Genomic DNA, 20,743 nt, shown 5'->3' with positions numbered 1-20,743 from the left:
ATTCATAATTATGCTGTTAGTTTACACACTAGGTTAGCTTGCAGTTTGTTGCATAAGGACTCAAGTACAGAGGCAACCTCAGGGAAAATTTCGTTTAATTAAACAACTATATCACCTTGAAGCGCCTGAACAAAGCAGCATTGGAGGAGACAGTCTCTCTGGTTTGTAACCTGGGCTTCGGAGATGGAGGCAGGTGGAGGAGTGAAGGCCCAAGGATGGCTCTTCAGCCCTTCCCTGTTTTCATCAGCCAGCCTAATGCTCTCCTAATTTTACCGTAACTACTCCTGGTTAGTTGCTGTTGTCGTCTACGGAGACAGGCAAGGATGGTTACTATTGTTTCCAAATGGCTAAATTGGATGTTTGTTTGTTTGTTTGTTTTCTTCAGAACGGCTAATTTATTAGTTGTAGGGTTATTGTAGCTAATTTGAATAAAAATCAAGCCTACACATTCACATGGTATTTGATTGTATACAACTTAGTTTAGTTCTTTAGCTCGACCCCATGGGATATCACTAACCCATGATCATCAGTGAAAGTGAAATGATATCACTAGCCTATAATGGAGTCATCAGTAAAAGGCATTGTGCGTGTGTGTGTTCATAAAGATACACACAAATGTTAACTATAGAGTTTCTTGGACACTTTCTAAAGTACTGGTAGTTTCAGCTTCTGTATGTAACATCCTGTTCTTTCTGGGTCTAGTTGGATACAAAATAAATAGGTCACAAGAAGTCTACTTCTTCCTAGCTGAGTTGACTAGTAGCCAAAACTTTTAGAAAACTGTTGGATTGCCTGTGTATGAGACTGTACCAGGTTGGGCTATATTAGTTTCTAGGGCTGCTTTAACAAAGTATCACAAACCAAGTGGCTTAAGCAAAAATTAATCATTTCATAGTCCTAGAGACTAGAAATCTGAAATTGAGGTTGTCAGTAGGGTTGGCTTTTTATGAGGGCTGTAAGAGAATCTGTTTGATACCTCTTTGCTAGCTTTTGCTGGTTGCTGGTAATCTTTGGCATTCCTTGGCAGATAGACTCATCACCCAGATCTCTGCCTTCTTCTTACCATAGCTTTCTTCCTGTGTGTGTTGCTGTGTGCAAGTTTTTCCTTTTTATAATGGTAACAGTTATATCAGATTATGCCTACACCAGTATGACCTCATCTTAATCACATTGGTGGCAGTGACTTCATTTCAAAATACTGTCACATCATGAGTTACAGGAATTAAAACTTCAAATACTGGATTTTCAGAAGCCATTCAATCTATAACAAGGAACAAGCGAGGAAAAGTGCTATTTGGAATAAAGTAGGAGGTAAAAGCAGAAATGGAGCAGTGAAGACCTACACAGAAAAGATGAAGCTAACACCTCTGGATATGTCCCTCACCAGTGAGCTCTGCTACCACGTAAGACTGGTGTCCCAAACCCACAGCCACTCTTATGCTGGTTGAAGCCCCTGACTCAGGCCTGCAGCTACGTGACTGTATTTGATGGGCAAAAGGACGACTCTTATGATGGGTGAAAGTAAAGAGGTGATGGAGGGACTTGAGATTCAGGAATTTAGAGGGGTGAGTGCAATATGTACCTACAACTGAAGTGGAATTTTAAATAAAGGCCACCACAAAAGGCTATCACACATTAGAACTAGGGTAATAAAGAGCTTTAACCTCAATCTGGAAGCACTGCTATTTTCACAGGCCTAAGATATTCACTACCAGCATGGAAAACCTCATACTTAATGAAAAATGACATGCCAGGTTCAAATAGTGATCTATACAGGAATATGTTAAGATCAGCAAGCTTATGTCTAGAGTAACTGCAGCTATTTGACCAAAAATGTAAGTCCAAATTATGTTTGTATCTGAATAATATGCTTTTATAATTCCTCAGCCCACAGCCAATTGATTTGATGGTACTAACCTGTGATAGAGCCACCCATGAAATGTGAGTTAAAAACAAAGATTTATATACACATAAGTGTATATATACGTATATACACATAAATACATACTTCTGTCAACATACACACATGCATACACATACACACACAGAAACATAAAACAATGAAGGAGAAAGAGAAGTTGATATTTGTAAAATTCACTGTCAGGCATATCCTTGGAAATACAGAGTATCTTTGACACTATGTCAAAATCTTCTCACCGTAGGATCTATAGATAACTTTCTATTTTTTTTCAGACCATATTGGATAAAAGAGGAAGAAGTCATAAAAGAGATGCTTCTTCCTCTTAGTATATTTGTCACTCTAAGTTAGTAGTATCCAATCCCTTAGGAACCTCTCAGGTTTCCCTGTGAGACATTTCATAAATATGAGACTCTACTACTACTAGAGTGGGCCAAAGGGAGAGAGAATCCTATTTGGAGCAATGGGGAGGTAACAGGCGACAAGGAGTAGTGAAGCACTCAGCGAAAAGAACAGAGTTCATGAAACCGTAAGGGGTTCCTCACCCTCTACAGTTCTACCATCATGTGGGGCTGGTGCCCCAAACCAAACCCAAACTCGCAATCATTTTGTAGGGAGTTCCTGACTCAGGCCTACAGCTACATGGTCATATCTTCTGGGCAGGACAGACAGCCATGATGGGTGAAAGTAAGGAAGTGACAGAGGGACTTAGGAATCAAGAATTTAGAGGGGGTAAGAGGCATGTTTCCTTACAGACTGCAGTTACGTTAGAAATAAATGCCACTGGCCAGGCATGGTGGCTCATATCTGTAATCCCAGCACTTTGGGCGGCCAAGACAGCTAGATCACTTGAGGCTGGGAATTTGAGACCAGCCTGACTAACATGGCAAAACCCTGTCACTACTAAAAATACAAAAATTAGCCAGGTGTGGTGGTGCATGCCTGTAATCCCATCTACTCAGGAGGCTGAGGCAGGAGAATTGCTTGAACCCAGGAGGCGGAGGTTGCAGTGAGCCAAGATCGCACCACTGCACTCCAGCCTCGGTGACATTGAGACTCCGCCAAAAAAAAAAAAAAAAAAAAGATACACGTAGTTCGAATTAGTGATATACACATGAATATTTAAATATCAACCAGATAGTACATTACAGAGTATCTGTAGCTGTTTGATCCAAAAAGTAAGTTTAGAATTACATGTGTGTCCAACTATCTACTTTTATATTCCTTTAGCCTGCATACAGAATTGACATCAGTGACCTATGATAGAACCACCAGTGAAATGTGAATTACAAAATATATATACACAAATATTTAAAGAAATATATATGCAGATGTACATACTTCTGTCTATCTAGACACACAAACACAGGGAGAGAGAGAGAGAAAGAGGGAGAGAGAAAAGAGAGAGAGAGAAACAACAGAAAGATGAAGATTATGTGCTTACTCTCAGGATCATCCATGGCCATACAGAATGTCTTTTACTCCATTTATAAATCTCCTCACTATAGGCCCTGCAGGCCCCTTATCCAACTTTTTGATTAATTGGATAAAAAGGAACAGGTCAAAAAAGGGAAACTTCTTGTTATTGTCTTGTCACCCTTAGTAGCAGGCACATACTTAGGAAAGTCAGATTTCCTGTGTATGAGACATACTAGAGTGGACCAAGGGAAGAAAACCCTACGCAGAGCAACAAGCGAGTAGCAGTGGACAAGGAGCAGTGGAGCCCTTAGGGAAAAAAAAAAGAGCTAATGGCCCTGGCAGGGTTCCTCACACCCAGAGCTCTACAACCATGTGAGGCTAACACTACAAGCCCACACCCATCACCACATTGTATGGGGCAGTTTCTTGACCCTGTATGAGAGCAGAGAAGACACCTATAATGGCGAAAACAAGGCACTGATGAAGGGATTTTAGTGTCAGGAAATGAGATGAGGTCAAGGGGATTTGTATATAGAAACTGCAGCTGAATTTGAAATAAAGTAAACCACCAAATGCTTACTTTGTGCTTCATTCAGTTGTAAAGAACTAAACATCACTTGTGAGTAACTCAAACCAGAACGTGAAGTCTAGGATGTCATATTGGTGTTGGACTGTACATATATATATTTAAATTCGGTAGCACTGCCAAGTCTAAATTCAAATCAGTACCTTGGAATGGAGCTATTAGTGAACTGTGAGACAAATAAATCAATATGGATATAAGGATATATGAGCACAGGAGGAAACAATTATATACCATTTATATATACCTATAGGCACTCATATTAAATCAAGGCATGCACCCACAGGTACTGCAGAGAAATGTAAAAGTTGAGATTAGGGACGTTCCCATTCAAGGGCATTAGTAGAAAAACAAAAAACTTTGACACATCTATCTCCGTGATCTCACTATAGGATATGAAGGTGCCTTTATGTCTTGTTGAATGAATTTAGATAAAAGAAGACCACAAAATAAGAATGACTTTTCTAACTAGTCTGTTTGATACTCTGAGTAACAATCAAAAATAATTTTCAGACTCCCTATGTGTGAGACTTTATGACAATGGCTGAGGACAGCAGAGAATCCTCTTTGGAAACAGGAAAGGACAGCAGGGGACAGAAAGTAGTGAAGTCCTCAGGAGAAGAGAAAAAAGCTAACAACCTTAGAAATGTTTTCGACCCTGCAGAACTCTGCCACAATACAGGGTGGTACTCGAAACCTCAAATACCATCATATTGGATTGTGTCTTTGACTCAGACCTGCAGTGACTTTACCCTACTTGTGGACCAAGAGAGACGACCAAGAAAAGAAGTAATGGACGACCTTACAGGCAGCACATTTAGTGGAATAAGAGGGCTGATGACCTCCATACAAAAGTTTAGTTTTAGAAATAACAGCCACCACAAAGGCTGTCACGCATTGGGACTGAGGTCATAATAAAGAGGTTTATTGAAATCTGGAAGCATTACTATTTTCCCCAGGCTAAGACATTGGTTGCCATCATATAAATCCTCCTCTCTAATAAAAAAATGACATTTCAGAACCAAATAGTGCTATACACATGAATAGTCAGAACTTAACTGGTTTATGTGCAGAGTAATGAAAGCTAGTTTTACGAGAAAAGTAAATTTTGAATTGTGTCTCCTGTCTGACTGTATTCATTTATCATCCTCTAGTCCACCCACAACTGAGTTATCGGGCAAGAACCTGGAGGCACGTATCGATGAAAGGTGAGTTATGCATACCTGTGTCTTTATTTATCTAACTATAACTGAGCATACAAGTATTCACACACACAGGCACGTAAACAAATATATCCATCCATCCATCCATGCATCCATCCGTACACACTTCTCTCAAACACATCCACTAACGAACCCATGCACACAGTGGAAACATACAACAAGGAGACAGATGGATGGACATTTGTGGAGTTTATTCTGAGAAGCCTGCATGGCCATAGAGAGTGGTTTTTAACGGGGTTTCCAATTCTTCTCCACGTAGCCTGTGTAGGTAACATTGCATTTTTTTCTAATGGAGTCGTGAAAAGGAGCAAGTCACAGGAGAGCTGCTGCTTCCTGTTAGTGTATTTGTCACCCTTAGTTCCTAGTAAGCAGCTTCTTAAAGGACTCAGATTTCCTGAGTTTGAGAGCCTACCAGACTGACAGAAGGGAGGAGAAAATCCTATTTGCAACATGGAGGAGATAGCAGCTGACAAGGAGCAGGGAAGCCCTGGGCAGAAAAGAATGGAGCTAATGGAATATGGACTTGTCCCTCACACTCCAGAGCTCTGTCAACATAGGAGATTGATGCTAAAACACAAACACAAGCACAGCACCTCATTGGATGCAGCCTTTCCTTAGGCCCACAGCTACTTGCCTGTGCCTCATGGACAGGAAAGTCTAGCATGATGGGTGAAAGGAAAGACGTGATGGAGAGATCCAGGAAGTGGGCCATAGATGGGATTAGAAGGAGGAATGCCTACACAGCGGAGCTGAATTTAAAAGAAATTCACCCACAAAAGGCTATCATGCATTGGCCAGCTCCAGTGGTAGAGAGTTTCGGTGAACTCTTGAGTCAGTGAGTCATAGATAGGTGTAAAATATGTGCTGCAATCATATAAAGTATGATGTGTAGGGTAAATGGCATGGCAGATTCCAAAGAACCAAATACACACATGACTTGTGTAAGGGTAAGGCAGCTTACAGGTTGAAAAGTAGTTGGAATGTCGGGCGCGGTGGCTCACGCCTGTAATCCCAGCACTTTGGGAGCCCAGGATGGGTGGATAACGAGATCAGGAGTTCAAGGCCAGCCTAGCCAACGTTATGAAACCACATCTCTACTAAAAATTCAAAATTAGCCGGGCATGTTGGTGGCGCCTGTAGTCTCTGCTACTTGGGAAGCTGACGCAGGAGAATTGCTAGAACCTGGGAGGCAGAGGTTGCAGTGAGCCAAGATCGTGCCACTGCACTCCAGCTTGGGTGACAGAGGGACATGCTGTCTCAAAAAACAACAACAACAGAAAGAAACAAAAACAAAAAAACAAAACAAAAGCAATTGGAACTATTTTTAACTGAAAATATTACATCTAGGAAGCTATGTGTTGTCTTACTATGTACATTTTAAGTTCTTTGGCACTGCCCTATGTTGAATTGAGAGTACCTTTTAGGAGGCTGTCCAATGCAACATGTGATATCAAGGAATACAGTTATACATGTATCTATGCATATACAACAACATACATGCATTCATACAAACAAGAGAGACTGAGTAGGGCTATTCAGTGTGACAAACATCCATGGGAACAGGGAGTTCCCTTGAAACTATTTCTAGAGTCCTCTCAGAATGAGCTTTGTATGCAATATTCTTTTGTTTTTTGGATGGAGGTAGGAAAATGGGGAGGAACTCATAGAGGGAGGCTTTTTATGTTAGTGTTTGTCACATTACCTTTCTGTGAGAATGAGACTGTGCTAGTAGTGTGGACCAAGGGAGAAGTGAATCCTGCTTGCAGCGAGAAGGAGATAGGAGTGGACAAAGATCAGAGAAATCCCAGCCAAAACAAAGAATAGAGCTAATAATCCTGGAATTATTTTACCCCCTCCAGAGCTCTGCGGTTATGTGAGGCTGACTGCCTTTGCCCATACCCACCCTCACATGGGATGGAGCCCTTGCTTGAGTCCTCCAGCTACTTGGCCACAACTCTTGGGCAGGAAAGATAACTAGGATGGGTGAAAAGTGAGGAAGTGAGTGGAGGTGATAGAGAATGAGGAACTCAGATGGGATTATAGGAAGGGGGACTTAGAAAGTCAATTTGAACTGGAATTAAATGCTCTCCAAGAATGCTGATACACATTGAGGTGTAGATACCCTAACTTAATCTGGATGCATCTCTATGTTCACAGCCTAAGATACTCACTGTTGGCATAAAAACTTCATTTCTAATAAAAAACAAATACCATCCCATGTCAATTTAGTGATACACATACATGTGGATAATTAAAGTGTAACTGGGGAATAACGCATAGACTAACTGTAGCTATTTGTTGCAAAACATTAGAATTACACATTTTATCTTACTCTGACCACATTTGTCCTTTAGTCCCGATCTGAATGACCTGGCGGGAGTCATCATTGAGAGAGGCCCCAGTGACAGGTGAGTTATAAAAGATGTATACATGGCCAGGTGCAATGGCTCATACCTGTAATCTGAGCACTTGGGGAGGCCGAGGCAGGCAGATACCCTGAGGTCAGGAGTTCAAGACCAGGCTGGCAAACATGGTGAAACCCCGTCTCTACTAAAACTACAACAACTAGCCAGGTATGGTGGCAGGCGTCTCTAATCCCAGCTACTCGGGAGGCTGAGCAGGATAATTGCTTGAACCTGGGGAGGTGGAGGTTACAGTGAGCTGAGACCATGTCACTGCATTCCACCCGGGGCAGCAGGAGCGAAATTTTGTCGCAATAATAAATAAATAAATAAATAAAAAGATGTGCACACACACACACACAAACACACAACACAAAACAGTGACTGAGAAAGAGTCTGAGATTAGTGGGATTCTCTCTCAGAAGTGTTCACGATAATACAGTGTCTTTGACACAGTTTCTTTATCATCTCACTGTATCACGTATAAATAACTTCCACAGTTTTACAGTTGTTTATGAAAAAAGAAACAGAGTGTAGAGAGAGGCTTCTGTCTATTACTGTGTTTTCACCATTTGTTAGTAGCAGTCAAATGCCTTGGAAACTCTGATTTTCTGTGTATGAGACCTACTAGTGTGGGCTGAGGGAAGAGGGAATCCTGTTTGGAGCGAGGAGGAGGTAGGAGTGCTCCGGGAACTGTGCAGCCTTCAGCAGAAAGCAACAGAGCTAAGAGCCTTGGAGGTGTTCTCCACCCTCCAGAACTCTGCCACAATGGAGGCTGGTGCTCCAAACCTCAAATAACCATCCTATTGGATTGTGCTTCTGTGTCAGACCTCTAGTTACTTGACTCTTTTTGTGGGGCTGGGGAGCCACCCATTCTGGGTGAAAGTAAGGAGGTAATGGAGGGCCTTGGGAACAGGACATTCAATGAAATAAGAGGGCTGACTACCTCCACACAAGAGTTTAGTTTGAAATAACTGCCACCACAAAGGCTGTCACGCATTGGGACTGAGGTCATAATAAAGAGGTTTATTGAAATCTGGAAGCATTACTATTTTCCCCAGCCTAAGATGTTGGTTGCCATCATATCAATCCTGCTTTCTAATAAAAAAAAAATGACATTTCAGAACCAAGTAGTACTGTACACATGAATAGTCAGAACTTAACTGGTTTATGTGCAGAGTAATGAAAGCTAGTTTTACAAGAAAAGTAAATTTTGAATTGTGTCTCCTGTCTGACTGTATTCATTTATCATGCTCTAGTCCACCCACAACTGAGTTATCGGGCAAGAACCTGGAGGCGCGTATCAATGAAAGGTGAGTTGTGCATACCTGTGTCTTTATTTATCTAACTATAACTGAGCATACAAGTATTCACACACACAGGCACATAAACAAATATATCCATCCATCCATCCATGCGTCCATCCGTACACACTTCTCTCAAACACATCCACTAACAAACCCATGCACACAGTGGAAACATACAACAAGGAGACAGATGGACAGACATTTGTGGAGTTTATTCTGAGAAGCCTGCATGGCCATAGAGAGTGGTTTTTAACAGGGTTTCCAATTCTTCTCCATGTAGCCTGTGTAGGTAACATTGCATCCTTTTCTAATGGAGTGATATAAAAAGGAGCAAGTCACAGGAGAGCTGCTGCTTCCTGTTAGTGTATTTGTCACCCTTAGTTCCTAGTAAGCAGCTTCTTAAAGGACTCAGATTTCCTGAGTTTGAGAGCCTACCAGACTGACAGAAGGGAGGAGAAAATCCTATTTGCAACATGGAGGAGATAGCAGCTGACAAGGAGCAGGGAAGCCCTGGGCAGAAAAGAATGGAGCTAATGGAACATGAACTTGTCCCTCACACTCCAGAGCTCTGTCAACATAGGAGGTTGGTGCTAAAACACAAACACAAGCACAGCACCTCATTGGATGCAGCCCTTCCTCAGGCCTACAGCTACTTGCCTGTGTCTCATGGACAGGAAAGACGAGCATGATGGGTGAAGGAAAAGACGTGATGGGGAGATCCAGGAAGTGGGCCATAGATGGGATTAGAGGGAGGAATGCCTACACAGTGGAGTTGAATGTAAAAGAAATTCACCCACAAAAGGCTGTCATGTATTGGCCAGCTCCAGTGTTAGAGAGTTTGAGTGAACTCTTGAGTCAGTGGGTCACAGATAGGTGTAAAATATGTGCTGCAATCATATAAAGTATGCTGTGTAGGGTAAATGGCATGGCAGATTCCAAAGAACCGAATACACACATGACTTGTGTAAGGGTAAGGCAGCTTACAGGTTGAAAAGTAGTTGCAAGGTCAGGCACGGTGGTTCACGGTGGCTCACGGTGGCTCACGGTGGCTCAGCACTTTGGGAGGCCAGGGCGGGTGGATAACGAGATCAGGAGTTCAAGGCCAGCCTGGCCAACATGGTGAAACCCCGTCAATACTAAAAATACCAAACTAGCCAGGCGTGGTGCTGGGCGCCTGTAGTCCCTGCTACTCGGGAGGCTGAGGCAGGAGAATTGCTTGAACCTGGGAGGCAGAGGTTGCAGTGAGCCGAGATGATGCCACTGCACTCCAGCTTGGGTGACAGAGTGAGACTCTGTCTCAAAAAACCAACAATAACAATAACAAAAAACAAACAAACAAAACCAAATAGAAACAAAAGCAATTGGAACTATTTTTAACTGAAATTATTACATCTAGGAAGTTACGTGTTGTCTTACTATATACATTTTAAGTTGTTTGGTACGGCCCTGTGTTGAATTGAGAGTACCTTCTAATAGGCTGGCCAATGCAATCTGTGGTATAAAGGAATACAGTTATACATGTTTCTATGCATATACAAACACATGCATACATGCATTCATACACACAAGAGAGAGTTGGGCTATTGAGTGTGACAAGCATCCATGGGAACAAGGAGTTCCCTTGAAACTATTTCTAGAGTCCTCTCAGAATGAGCTTTGTATGCAATATTCTTTTGTTTTTTGGATGGAGGTAGGAAAATGGGGAGGAACTCATAGAGGGAGGCTTTTTATGTTAGTGTTTGTCACATTACCTTTCTGTGAGAATGAGACTGTGCTAGTAGTGTGGACCAAGGGAGAAGCGAATCCTGCTTGCAGCGAGAAGGAGATAGGAGTGGACAAAGATCAGAGAAATCCCAGCCAAAACAAAGAACAGAGCTAATAACCCTGGAATTATTTCACCCCCTCCAGAGCTCTGCTGTTATGTGAGGCTGACTGCCTTTGCCCATACCCACCCTCACATGGGATGGAGCCCTTGCTTGAGTCCTCCAGCTACTTGGCCGCATCTCTTGGGCAGGAAAGACAACTAGGATGGGTGAAAAGTGAAGAGGTGATTGGAGGTGATAGAGAATGAGGAACTCAGATGGGATTATAGGAAGGGGGACTTAGAAAGTCAATTTGAACTGGAATTAAATGCTCTCCAAGAATGCTGATACACATTGAGGTGTAGATACCCTTACTTGATCTGTATGCATCGCTATGTCCACAGCCTAAGATACTCACTGTTGGCATATGAAACCTCATTTCTAATAAAAAACAAACACCATCCCAGGTCAATTTAGTGATGTACATACTTGTGAATAATTAAAGTGTTACTGGGGAATAACACATAGACTAACTGTAGCTATTTGTTGCAAAACACAATGTGTCTGACTCTGACCATATTTGTCCTTTAGTCCCAATCCAAATGACCTGGCGGGAGTCATCATTGAGCGCGGCCCCAGTGATAGGTGAGTTATAAAATAGGTACACATGCACACATATAAAATATGTAAATATGGCCAGGTAAAATGGTTCACACCTGTAATCTGAGCACTTTGGGAGGTCAAGGCAGGCAGATACTCTGAGGTCAGGAGTTCGAGACCAGGTCGGCAAACATGGTGAAACCCTCTCTCTACTAAAACTACAACAACTAGCTAGGTGTGGTGGCAGGCGCCTCTTATCCCAGCTACTCGGGAGGCTGAGGCCAGAGAATTGCTTGAACTTGGGGAGGTGGAGGTTGCAGTGAGCCGAGACCATGCCACTGCATTCCACCCGGGACAGCTGGAGCGAAACTTTGTCACATGAAAAAAAAAACAAAAAACATGTACACACACGCACACACACACACACACACACACCACACAGAAAACAGTGACAGAGAAAGAGACTGAGATTAGTGGAATTCACTCTCAGAAGTGTTCACAATAATACAGAGTGTCTTGACACGGTTTCTTTATCATCTCACTGTATCACGTAGAGATAACTTCCACATTTTTACAGTTGTTTAGAAAAAAACAAACAGACTATAGAGAGAGGCTTCTGTTACTGTCTTTTCACCATTTGTTAGTAGCAGTCAAATGCCTTGGAAACCCCTGGTCTCTCCATCTGTTACCACATGAGGCTACTGCCCCAAAGGTAAATCCACCCTCAGATTGTATGGAGGCCCTGCCTTGGGTCTGTAGTTACTTAACCCTATCTGAGGGGCAGGAGAGACATCCATGATTGGTGAAGAGTTACTGGTGGTGTTTGAATGTGAGAAGGCAGAAAATTACAAGTTCAAGCAAGGTGGGTATTTACAAACTGAAGTTGAATTTATGTAAATTTTGCCAGAAACAGTAACTTGGGGATTAGGTTTAGGAGTAAAGAAATGTATGCAAACTTGATTCATTAAGTTTTTTCCACAGGCCAAAAAATTTAATTACAAACATCTAAAACCTCATTTGCAGAGAAAAATTAAATACCAGTTTTCAAATAAATAACTCATTAATGTCAATTTTTCAGGGTAACTAGATTATGAATTGTAGAATAATTTTTGCTAATTTGTATCAGAAAATTAAGTCTAAAATGACATGTGGAGTCTTGCTATCTTCATTTTTAATCCTTTAGCTATTACCCCATTGAATCAAAAAGAGTAATATGTGCTAGAGACATCAATGATGGGTGAGATTTCAAAATATAGAGAGAAAGAAGAGAGGGATATATTGAGATTGGTAAAATTCACTCACAAATGAAGTAATAAACAACTGCACTTAAATTGTGATTCATTAGACTGTTTGTTAAGGCCCAAGAGCACCTTTACATAATATAAGGTTTTCTCGTAGGAAAAAATGGTATATTAATAGTAGATTCCAAATCATTGACATATACATTTTCAGAGTTCAACCAGTTTATAAATGTAGAGCAATTGTACATAACTTCAACTAGAAAAGTATGTCTCTGAAGTCACTTGACCTGACGTGTACATTTTTAATCCTTAGCACTGGCCCAGATAAAATGACATCAGTAGTCTTTCACGACTTCGATTTTTCTCTGATACAACTCACCTTTCAATGGTGGTGTCACTGAAAACTACTGATGTTATTAATTTGGGTCAGTGCTAAAGGATATGTTTACACACACAGACACATATAACACACACGTATAAATGTGTCTGTGTGTATATATATACAGATATATCTTTTATCTATATATGTAGTATATAGAGATACATAAATATGTATTTGTGTATATATATACACATATCTATATACATATGTCTATATATGTGCATATTTAAATGTGTATATATAGATCTATATATACATATCTATATATATAGATATATTCTTTAGCACTGACCCAAATTAATAACATCGGTAGTCATATATATATCCTTTAATATATATGAGCATGTGTGTATGTATATATGTAAACATATATGTATATATCCTTTAGCATATATATGTGTATATATACATATATAGTTTATATATACATATGTGTGTATGTATGCAGGTATATCTTGTTTTATTGTGCTTTACTTTATTGCCCCTCAGATATTACTTTTTTATAAACTGAAGGTTTGTAGCAACCCTGCATTGAGCAAGTCTCCTGGTATTATTTTTCCAACAGCATGTTCTCACTTTGTGTCTCTGTCACATTTTAATAATTCTTGCAATATTCCAAACTTTTTATTATCATATCTGTTGTGGTGATCTGTGATCAGTGATCTTTGATGTTGCTATTGTAATTGTATTGGGGCAATACAAACCATGTCCATATTAAGATGACAAGCCTAATCAATGACATGTTTGTTCCGACTGCTCCACTGACTAGCCATTCCCCCATCTCTCTCCTTCTCCTTGGGCCTCCCTATTCCCTGAGACACAACAATATTGAAAGTAGGCCATTTAATAAGCCTATGATGGTCTCTGAGTGTCCTAGTGAAAGGAAGAGTCACATGGCTCTCACTTTAAACCAAAAGCTAGAAATGATTGTGAGGAAGGCTAGACTTCTTGCACCAGTTCAGCCAAGTTGTGAATGTAAAACAAAAACAAAACAAAAAAGCCAAAAAACTTCTTGAGGAAAATTAAGACTGCTACTCCAGTGAACATACAAATGTTGAGAAAGCAAAACAGTCTGATTGCTAATATGGAGAATGTTTTAGTGGTCTGGATAAAAGATCAAACCAGCCACAGCATTCCCTTAAGCCAAAGCCTAATCCAGGACAAGGCCCTCACTCTCTTCGATTCAATGAAAGCTGGGAGAGGTAAGGAAGCTGCAGAAGAAAAGCTTGAAGCTAAAAGGGTGGTTCATGAGGTTTAAGGAAAGAAGCCATCTCCATAACATAAAAGTGCAAGGTAAACAGCAAGTGCTGATGCAGAAGCAGCAGCAAGTTATCCAGAAGATCTAGCTGAGATAATTGATGAAGGTGGCCACACTAAACAACGGATTTTCAGTGTAGACAAGATAGTCTTTTATTGGAAGAAGATGCCATCTAGGACTTTTATATTTAGAGAGGAGAAGTCAACGCATGGTTTCAAAGCTTCAAAGCACAGGCCAATTCTCTTGTTAGGGGCTAATGAAGCTGGTGACTTTATGTTGACGCCAACAATCATTGACTATTCTGAAAATCCTAGGGCCCTTACGAATTATGCTAAATCAAGCAAGATGGGTGACTAGAGATGCCTGGTGCTCATCTCCCCTACAAGAAAGAACCGAGGCAAGAAATACACATCTAACATTTGATTGGAGTATCAAAGGCATAGTCCTGGAGTGCAGCAAAGGAGTGGAGACACACCTTTGGTGACTGGAAGTCCCCACAGAATGGAAGCACTCAGCTTCTGCAGCCCCTTCTCCCCCATCTGGATTGAATTGGCCCAGAGACAGGAGGTACTTCTCATTGCAGGGTGAAGGTAAGCAGAAGATCCCCACCAGCCCTACTGCCATCGCAAACACAAAGTCTTTACAACAGGAGAATCTCACAGTCTTTGCAAGCCCTCAGGCCAATTTGGAGTATTACCAAGAATTGACACAGCTGCATGCACTGGACTAGGAGTACAAGGTGAAGACTTCCCACCCCTAGAGACGTAAGCTGCAGCAACACAGCACCATCTTGAGACCAGAGTCATCTCTTGAGTGTGCCCTCCTCTGGGGGCCAGTAGCCACTGTGCCTCTCCAGCGCTGGAGCTTTATCTTCAGTACACCAAGCCCACATGGGTGGGTTAAAACCACAATCCCAGCTGTGTGGAGGTTGGTCCCAGGACTGGCTGTAACTCAAGTACTGCAGAGCAGGGAAATCAACCCCCACCACCACACTTCCAGACAGAGGAATAATCTGCAGTCCCATCCAGGGTAAACTCACTCTTAAGCCAGCCAAACCACTACATGCCCTCTCCCAAGTGGGAGAGGCCCCTAAGCCTCTGAGCAGCTGATACACCCCCAGGTCAGCAGAGTATGAGCCCATGCTCAGGACCTGAGAAACAGCCCTGCAGGCCCCATCCACCACAGACATGCTCCTGGCCTGCCCAGGAGCCCTCTGCCATTAATAAGGGCCTGAGCAACAGTCCCACAGGCTGTCCCCAGCAGGCACACCGCCGAGTGGGCCTTGCACCTGTGTCTCAGACCTGAGAGACAAGCAGCTGTGTATGCCCAAGTCTCAGGGCCGAGAAACAACCCTGGGAGTTTACTCTGGCCAGCAGACTGTCAGGCCAACTAAGCAGCCACATACCTACATCCCAGCTTGAGGAACAGCCCTATAGGCCACCCCCAACAGAAACACTCCCAGGCCAACTAAGCAGCTGTGCAACCTTTCATGAGCCTGAGAAACAGTCCTGTGTCCATTCCCAGCAGATGCACCTCCAGACCAGCCAATCAGCCATGAATGCCCATGTCCTGGACCTAAGAAAGAGCCCCATGGGCTACTCCCAGAAGACATGCCCCTAGGCCAGCCGAGCAGCCTCGTGCCCACATCCTGGCTCATAGAAGCAGTCCCCTGGGCTTCCCCTGGCAGGCACCACCCAGGCCAGCTGAGCAGCAGTGTGCCCACATCCTGAGCTAGACTAGCCCTATGGACTACCCCCAGCAGTCACACATCCAGGACAGCTGAGAAGTCATTTGACTATATCCCAGGCCTGAGAAACACCCCCTCTTGGCCAGCCCTGGCAAGGAGATCTTCAGTCTAGCTTAGCAGCCATGTGGCAATATATTTGGCCCATGAGATTCCCCCAGCAGATTGACCCCGGGCCAGATGAGCAGCTGTGTACCCACATACCAGGTATGGGAAACAGCCCTTCAGGCCACTCCTGGAGTGCATGCTTCCAGGCCAAGCAAACAGCTGTGTGCCAGCATCCTGGGCCTGAGAAACTGTCCTGCAAGGCACATCTGGCAGGCATGCCCTGGTTGAGCAACTGCATCCCCATGCTCCTGGCTAGAGTGACAGCACCATGGCCAGCCGCATAAAGCCATACTCCAAGTTTTCTGACCCACTGTATGCCTGCACACACCCCTACCCTGAGAAACAGCCTAGTGAGCCCACCTCTGGCAAAGCTGCACCACCATCACCACAAACTTCCTTAGCCTAGGCCACTGAGTAACTTGCAAATGTTACTAGTGTGGATCACAGCTGAATAAACTACATGGAGACTACACTTACTACATCCATGTAGAAGCAAGGCCAACATACCCCAGTGAACTGACACCCAAGACCCGTTCATACAAATAAATTCATACAAGTAAACCTACTCCATAAGTGACTTTTTCACCAGATGCATAGAACTCAACATAGAAACACATCAACCATGAAAATGCAAGAAAATATGTCACCTACAAAGGGAAATAATAATTATCCAGTAATAGACCCCAATCATAAACATAGGAAATGACAGAAAAAAGAATAGTCTTAAGGAAACTCAGTGAGATGTAAGGTAATACAGATAGACAAGTCAATCAGGAAAACATGATTTGAAAGAGAAATTCAGTAAAGATACAGATATCATAAAAAGAACCAAACAGAAGCCCTAAGAGCTAAACAGTTCAATGGATGAAAGGAAAAAATGCAATCAATGACTTTACAGACAAGAACAAGCTGAAGAAATAATTTCTGAACTTGAAGACAAGTCTTTTGAAATAACACAGGCAGGCAAAAAAGAATAAAAAAGAATGAAAAAAGCCTACAGGATTTATGGAACACCATTAATTTGATCAAATATTCATATTATGGGCATTCCAGAAGGAAAAGTGAAGAGAAAATGTGAGGAAAACATATTTAATAAAATGAGAACATAAAACTTCCTAACTCTTGAGAGAGAGCTAGACATCTAGTTCCAGGAAGATCAAAGAACCCCAAATACATTCAACCCAGACATTATAGTCAAATTGTGAAAAACCAAAGACAAAAATTTTTTAAAATAGTAAGAGAAAAGTAACACACTTATAATGGAATCCCCATTAGACTAACAGCTGATTTCCCAGCAGAAACCTTAGGCTAGAAGAGAATGGGATGATATAGTCGAAGTTCTGAAAGAAAAAACAATCTTTCAGCCAAGAATATTATACCCAACACAGCTATCCTTTACAAATGAAGAAGACATAAAATCTGTCACAGATAAACAAAAACCAAGATAATTCATCACCACTAGACCAGCCTTACAAGAAATGCCCAAGGGAGTCTTACATCTGGAAGTAAAAAGATGATAACCACCATCATAAAAACATGCAAAACTTTAAAAGTCACTGTTAGAGTCAATATTTAAAGGAGAAAGAGAAAGAGATGAAACCTTATCACTGCAGAAAACTACCCAACTTCAAAAGTAAACAGAGAGGAAGAAAGGAACAAAACATATACAAAACAACCAGAAAACAATAAAATGTCAGAAGTAACTCCTCACCTACCAATAATAACTTTGAATGTTAATAGATTAAATACCCCATGAAGGATATAGACTTGCTGAGTGGATTTAAAAAAAAGACCCAACTATATTTTATCTAAAAGAAACTCACCTTACCTGTGAAGAAACATAGACTGATAAGGGATGAAAAAAGATATTCCATGCAAATGGAAGCCAAAAGTGAACAAGAATAGCTATACTTGTATCAGACAAAACAGACTGCAAGTTAAAAACCATAAAAAGTGACAAACAAGATGATTATGTAATAATAAAGGGTTCAATTCAAGAAATATAACATAATTGTAATATGTGTATAATTATAAATATGTACGCACTCAAACACCAGAGCACCTAGATATATGAAGCGAATATTACTAGATCTAAAGAGTGAGACAGACCCCATTACAATAAGAGTTGGGCACTTCAGTATCCCACTCTCAGCATTGGACAAATCATCTAGACAGAAAATCAACAAAGAAACATCAGACTTAAACTCCACCATAGACCAAATGGACATAACAAACATATACAGAAGATCTCACCTAACAGCTACAGAATGCACATTCTTTTCATCAGCACATGAAACATTATCCAAGATAGACCATATGTTAGGCTACAAAACAAGTCTCAACAAATTTTTAAAAATTGAAATTATATCTGGTATCTTATCTTACCACAATGGAATAAAATTAGACATTCATAACGAGGGGAACATTCAAAACTATGCAGACATATGGAAATTAAACAACATGCCCTTGAGTTACAATGAGTGAAGAAAGAAATTAAGAATGAAATTTAAAAATTCCTTGAAACAAATATAACTGGAAACACAACATACCAAAACATAAGGGACACAGCAAAAGCAGTTATTAAGAAGTATGTTTTTAGCAATAAATGCCTGGATCAGAAAAACTAGAAAACTTTCAAATAAAAATTCTACCTCAAGAAAGTAGAATAGTAAGGACAAACCAACCCCAAATTATTAAAAGGAAATAAATAATGAAGAGCAAACAGAAATAAACAAATTGAGGCAAAAATTACAAGAGGTTAACAACAAAAAGCAGGTTTAAAAATATCAACAAACCACTAGCTAGACTAGTTAAGAAAAAGAGGAGACCCAAATAAGTAAAATTAGAAACAAAAAAAGAGACCTCATAACAGATATGACAGAAATAAAAAGAATTATTAGAGACTGTTATGAACAACTCTACAATAAATTTGAAAACCTAGAGGAAGTGGACAAACTCCTTGACCCATACGACCTACCAAGACTAAACCAAGAAGAAATAGAAAACCTGAACAGACCAGAAACAAGTAACGAGATTGAATCAGTAATAAAAAGGCTTTCAACAAAGTCCAGGACCTGATGGCTTCACCACTTAATTCTCACTTGTGAAAAGAAGAGTCATTTGCTACAGCAAACTTCATTGTTGTCCTATTTTAAGAAATTGCCTCAGCCACTCCAACCATTGGCAACCACCACTCTGATCAGTCAGCAGCCATGAACATGGAGGCAACGCCCTCCACCAGCAAAAAGACTATGACTTGCTAAAGGCTCAGGTGATCATTAGCATTTTTTAACCAATAAAGTAATTTTTAATTAAGGTATGTACATAAGTTTTTTTAACATAATGCCATTGCAAATTTAACAGGCTACAGTGTAGGGTAAACATAACTTTTATATGCACAGGGGAACCAAAACATTTGTGTGAGTTGCTTAATGCAGTTTTTGCTTTATTGCAGTGGTCTGGAATGAAACCCACAATGTCTTTGAGATATGTCTATACACATTTATGTATTATATATCTGTGTACATATTCTTTTATATATCTTTATATGCATATATATAGAAAGAGACAGAGAGAGAAAAGAAGATAAAAATATGCAAAATTCAGTGTTAGGAATATCCATGAGGAAAGAGTTTCTGGTTAATGATTGTAATTTTCTTTCTTAAATTTTAGGTCTTCCAGTGAGCTAAGTCATGTTTACTATATCCTTTAGATTCATGGGATTCTTGTTATTCAAATATATTTTTCATCACTATTTTGTGTAGCAAATATCTAATGATATATTTTTGCTTTTTTTTTTTTCTGGTGGCTAAAGTATGTTAGAACAACTTTCCAAGTTTGAAGTTGAAGATGCTGAAAATGTTGCTTCGTATGAGTAAGTCAGTTTGAAGTTTGAAAGGAGGGAGCCATTGATGGATCTCTTATCTTTAGTTAAACAGGGCTTACACTGAGACAAGAAGGACAAAGGGAAACTATGGAAAGATATCAAAATATATGGGTGGGAGGGTACACCTTATTTACTCCAGTTGAATTCTTAGACAAGTATTATTTTGAAAAAAAATTCCATCCATTCAGAAATAAATGTTCTTCTAGTTTGAAAATGTAAAAAGTATTCTTAGAAGAAATTAATTCCATTAAAAGTTTTTTCTTAAAAAAACAGGAATGCGGAATGCTACTTAACTCATCAATAATGAACATTTCTCATTTTTACTGGATATTGTGTGATTCCCAATTTTGTAGATTTTGCCTATGAGCAAATAGTATTGATAGCAAAAGCAAACATGTTTTGCTGACTAAAGACCTCTTTATGCTCATTGGGATTTTATTCTTATTTGTTTCTAATCTCACTAGAGTACTTCCTGTTGCACTGACCTGAAGGCATTTTATCATGTACTCACTGTAATGAAACAATACATTCTTAAACTGGCTTGTGTCTGAACTGCAGACATATTCGGGAGATTTTTCTTCTGCTTCTTTCTTGCCCAGTTGTATAACCATTCTCCAGCTTGTGTCAATGCTGGAGAGGAAGTACTGCCATAGAGGAAGTTAACTCACTGTGGTTGTAAGCTGTTGGTGTCTAAACAAAGATTGGAAGCAAAGAGGGCAAATACAAATAGTTCTTCAAATTACCCTGAATTTGCCACTGAATTAAACTGTGTGTCTGCAAATTAGCTATACGTTTTCTGTAACGGAGCTGCCCAGGGCTGAAGCAAAATTAGACAGATTAAGCAAGGCAAGCATTTCCTTCTTTCCCCAC

At 40.7% G+C, this 20,743-nt stretch overlaps 1 protein-coding gene across 1 annotated transcript in view; it reads left to right on the top strand.

Annotated features, from left to right (window-relative positions):
- Window positions 1-1,375: 1,375 nt before the first annotated feature.
- LOC129011229 (phosphatidylinositol 3,4,5-trisphosphate 3-phosphatase TPTE2-like) overlaps window positions 1,376-20,743 on the top strand; it is an 87,119-nt gene continuing 67,751 nt past the window's right edge. Inside the window, exons 1-6 of the mRNA XM_054445978.2 lie at window positions 1,376-1,403; window positions 5,075-5,128; window positions 7,498-7,551; window positions 8,805-8,858; window positions 11,246-11,299; window positions 19,802-19,861. Coding sequence (XP_054301953.1) covers window positions 19,803-19,861 — 59 coding nt within the window. The 5' untranslated portion in view covers window positions 1,376-1,403; window positions 5,075-5,128; window positions 7,498-7,551; ... (1 more) ...; window positions 11,246-11,299; window position 19,802. The remainder of the gene's footprint in view (window positions 1,404-5,074; window positions 5,129-7,497; window positions 7,552-8,804; window positions 8,859-11,245; window positions 11,300-19,801; window positions 19,862-20,743) is intronic.

This window comes from Pongo pygmaeus, chromosome 14, assembly GCF_028885625.2.
Source record: "Pongo pygmaeus isolate AG05252 chromosome 14, NHGRI_mPonPyg2-v2.0_pri, whole genome shotgun sequence".
In the NCBI taxonomy this organism is placed as follows: domain Eukaryota; kingdom Metazoa; phylum Chordata; class Mammalia; order Primates; family Hominidae; genus Pongo; species Pongo pygmaeus.
Note: the sequence above shows the minus strand (reverse complement) of the source record. Positions and strands in the feature narration are given on the sequence as shown.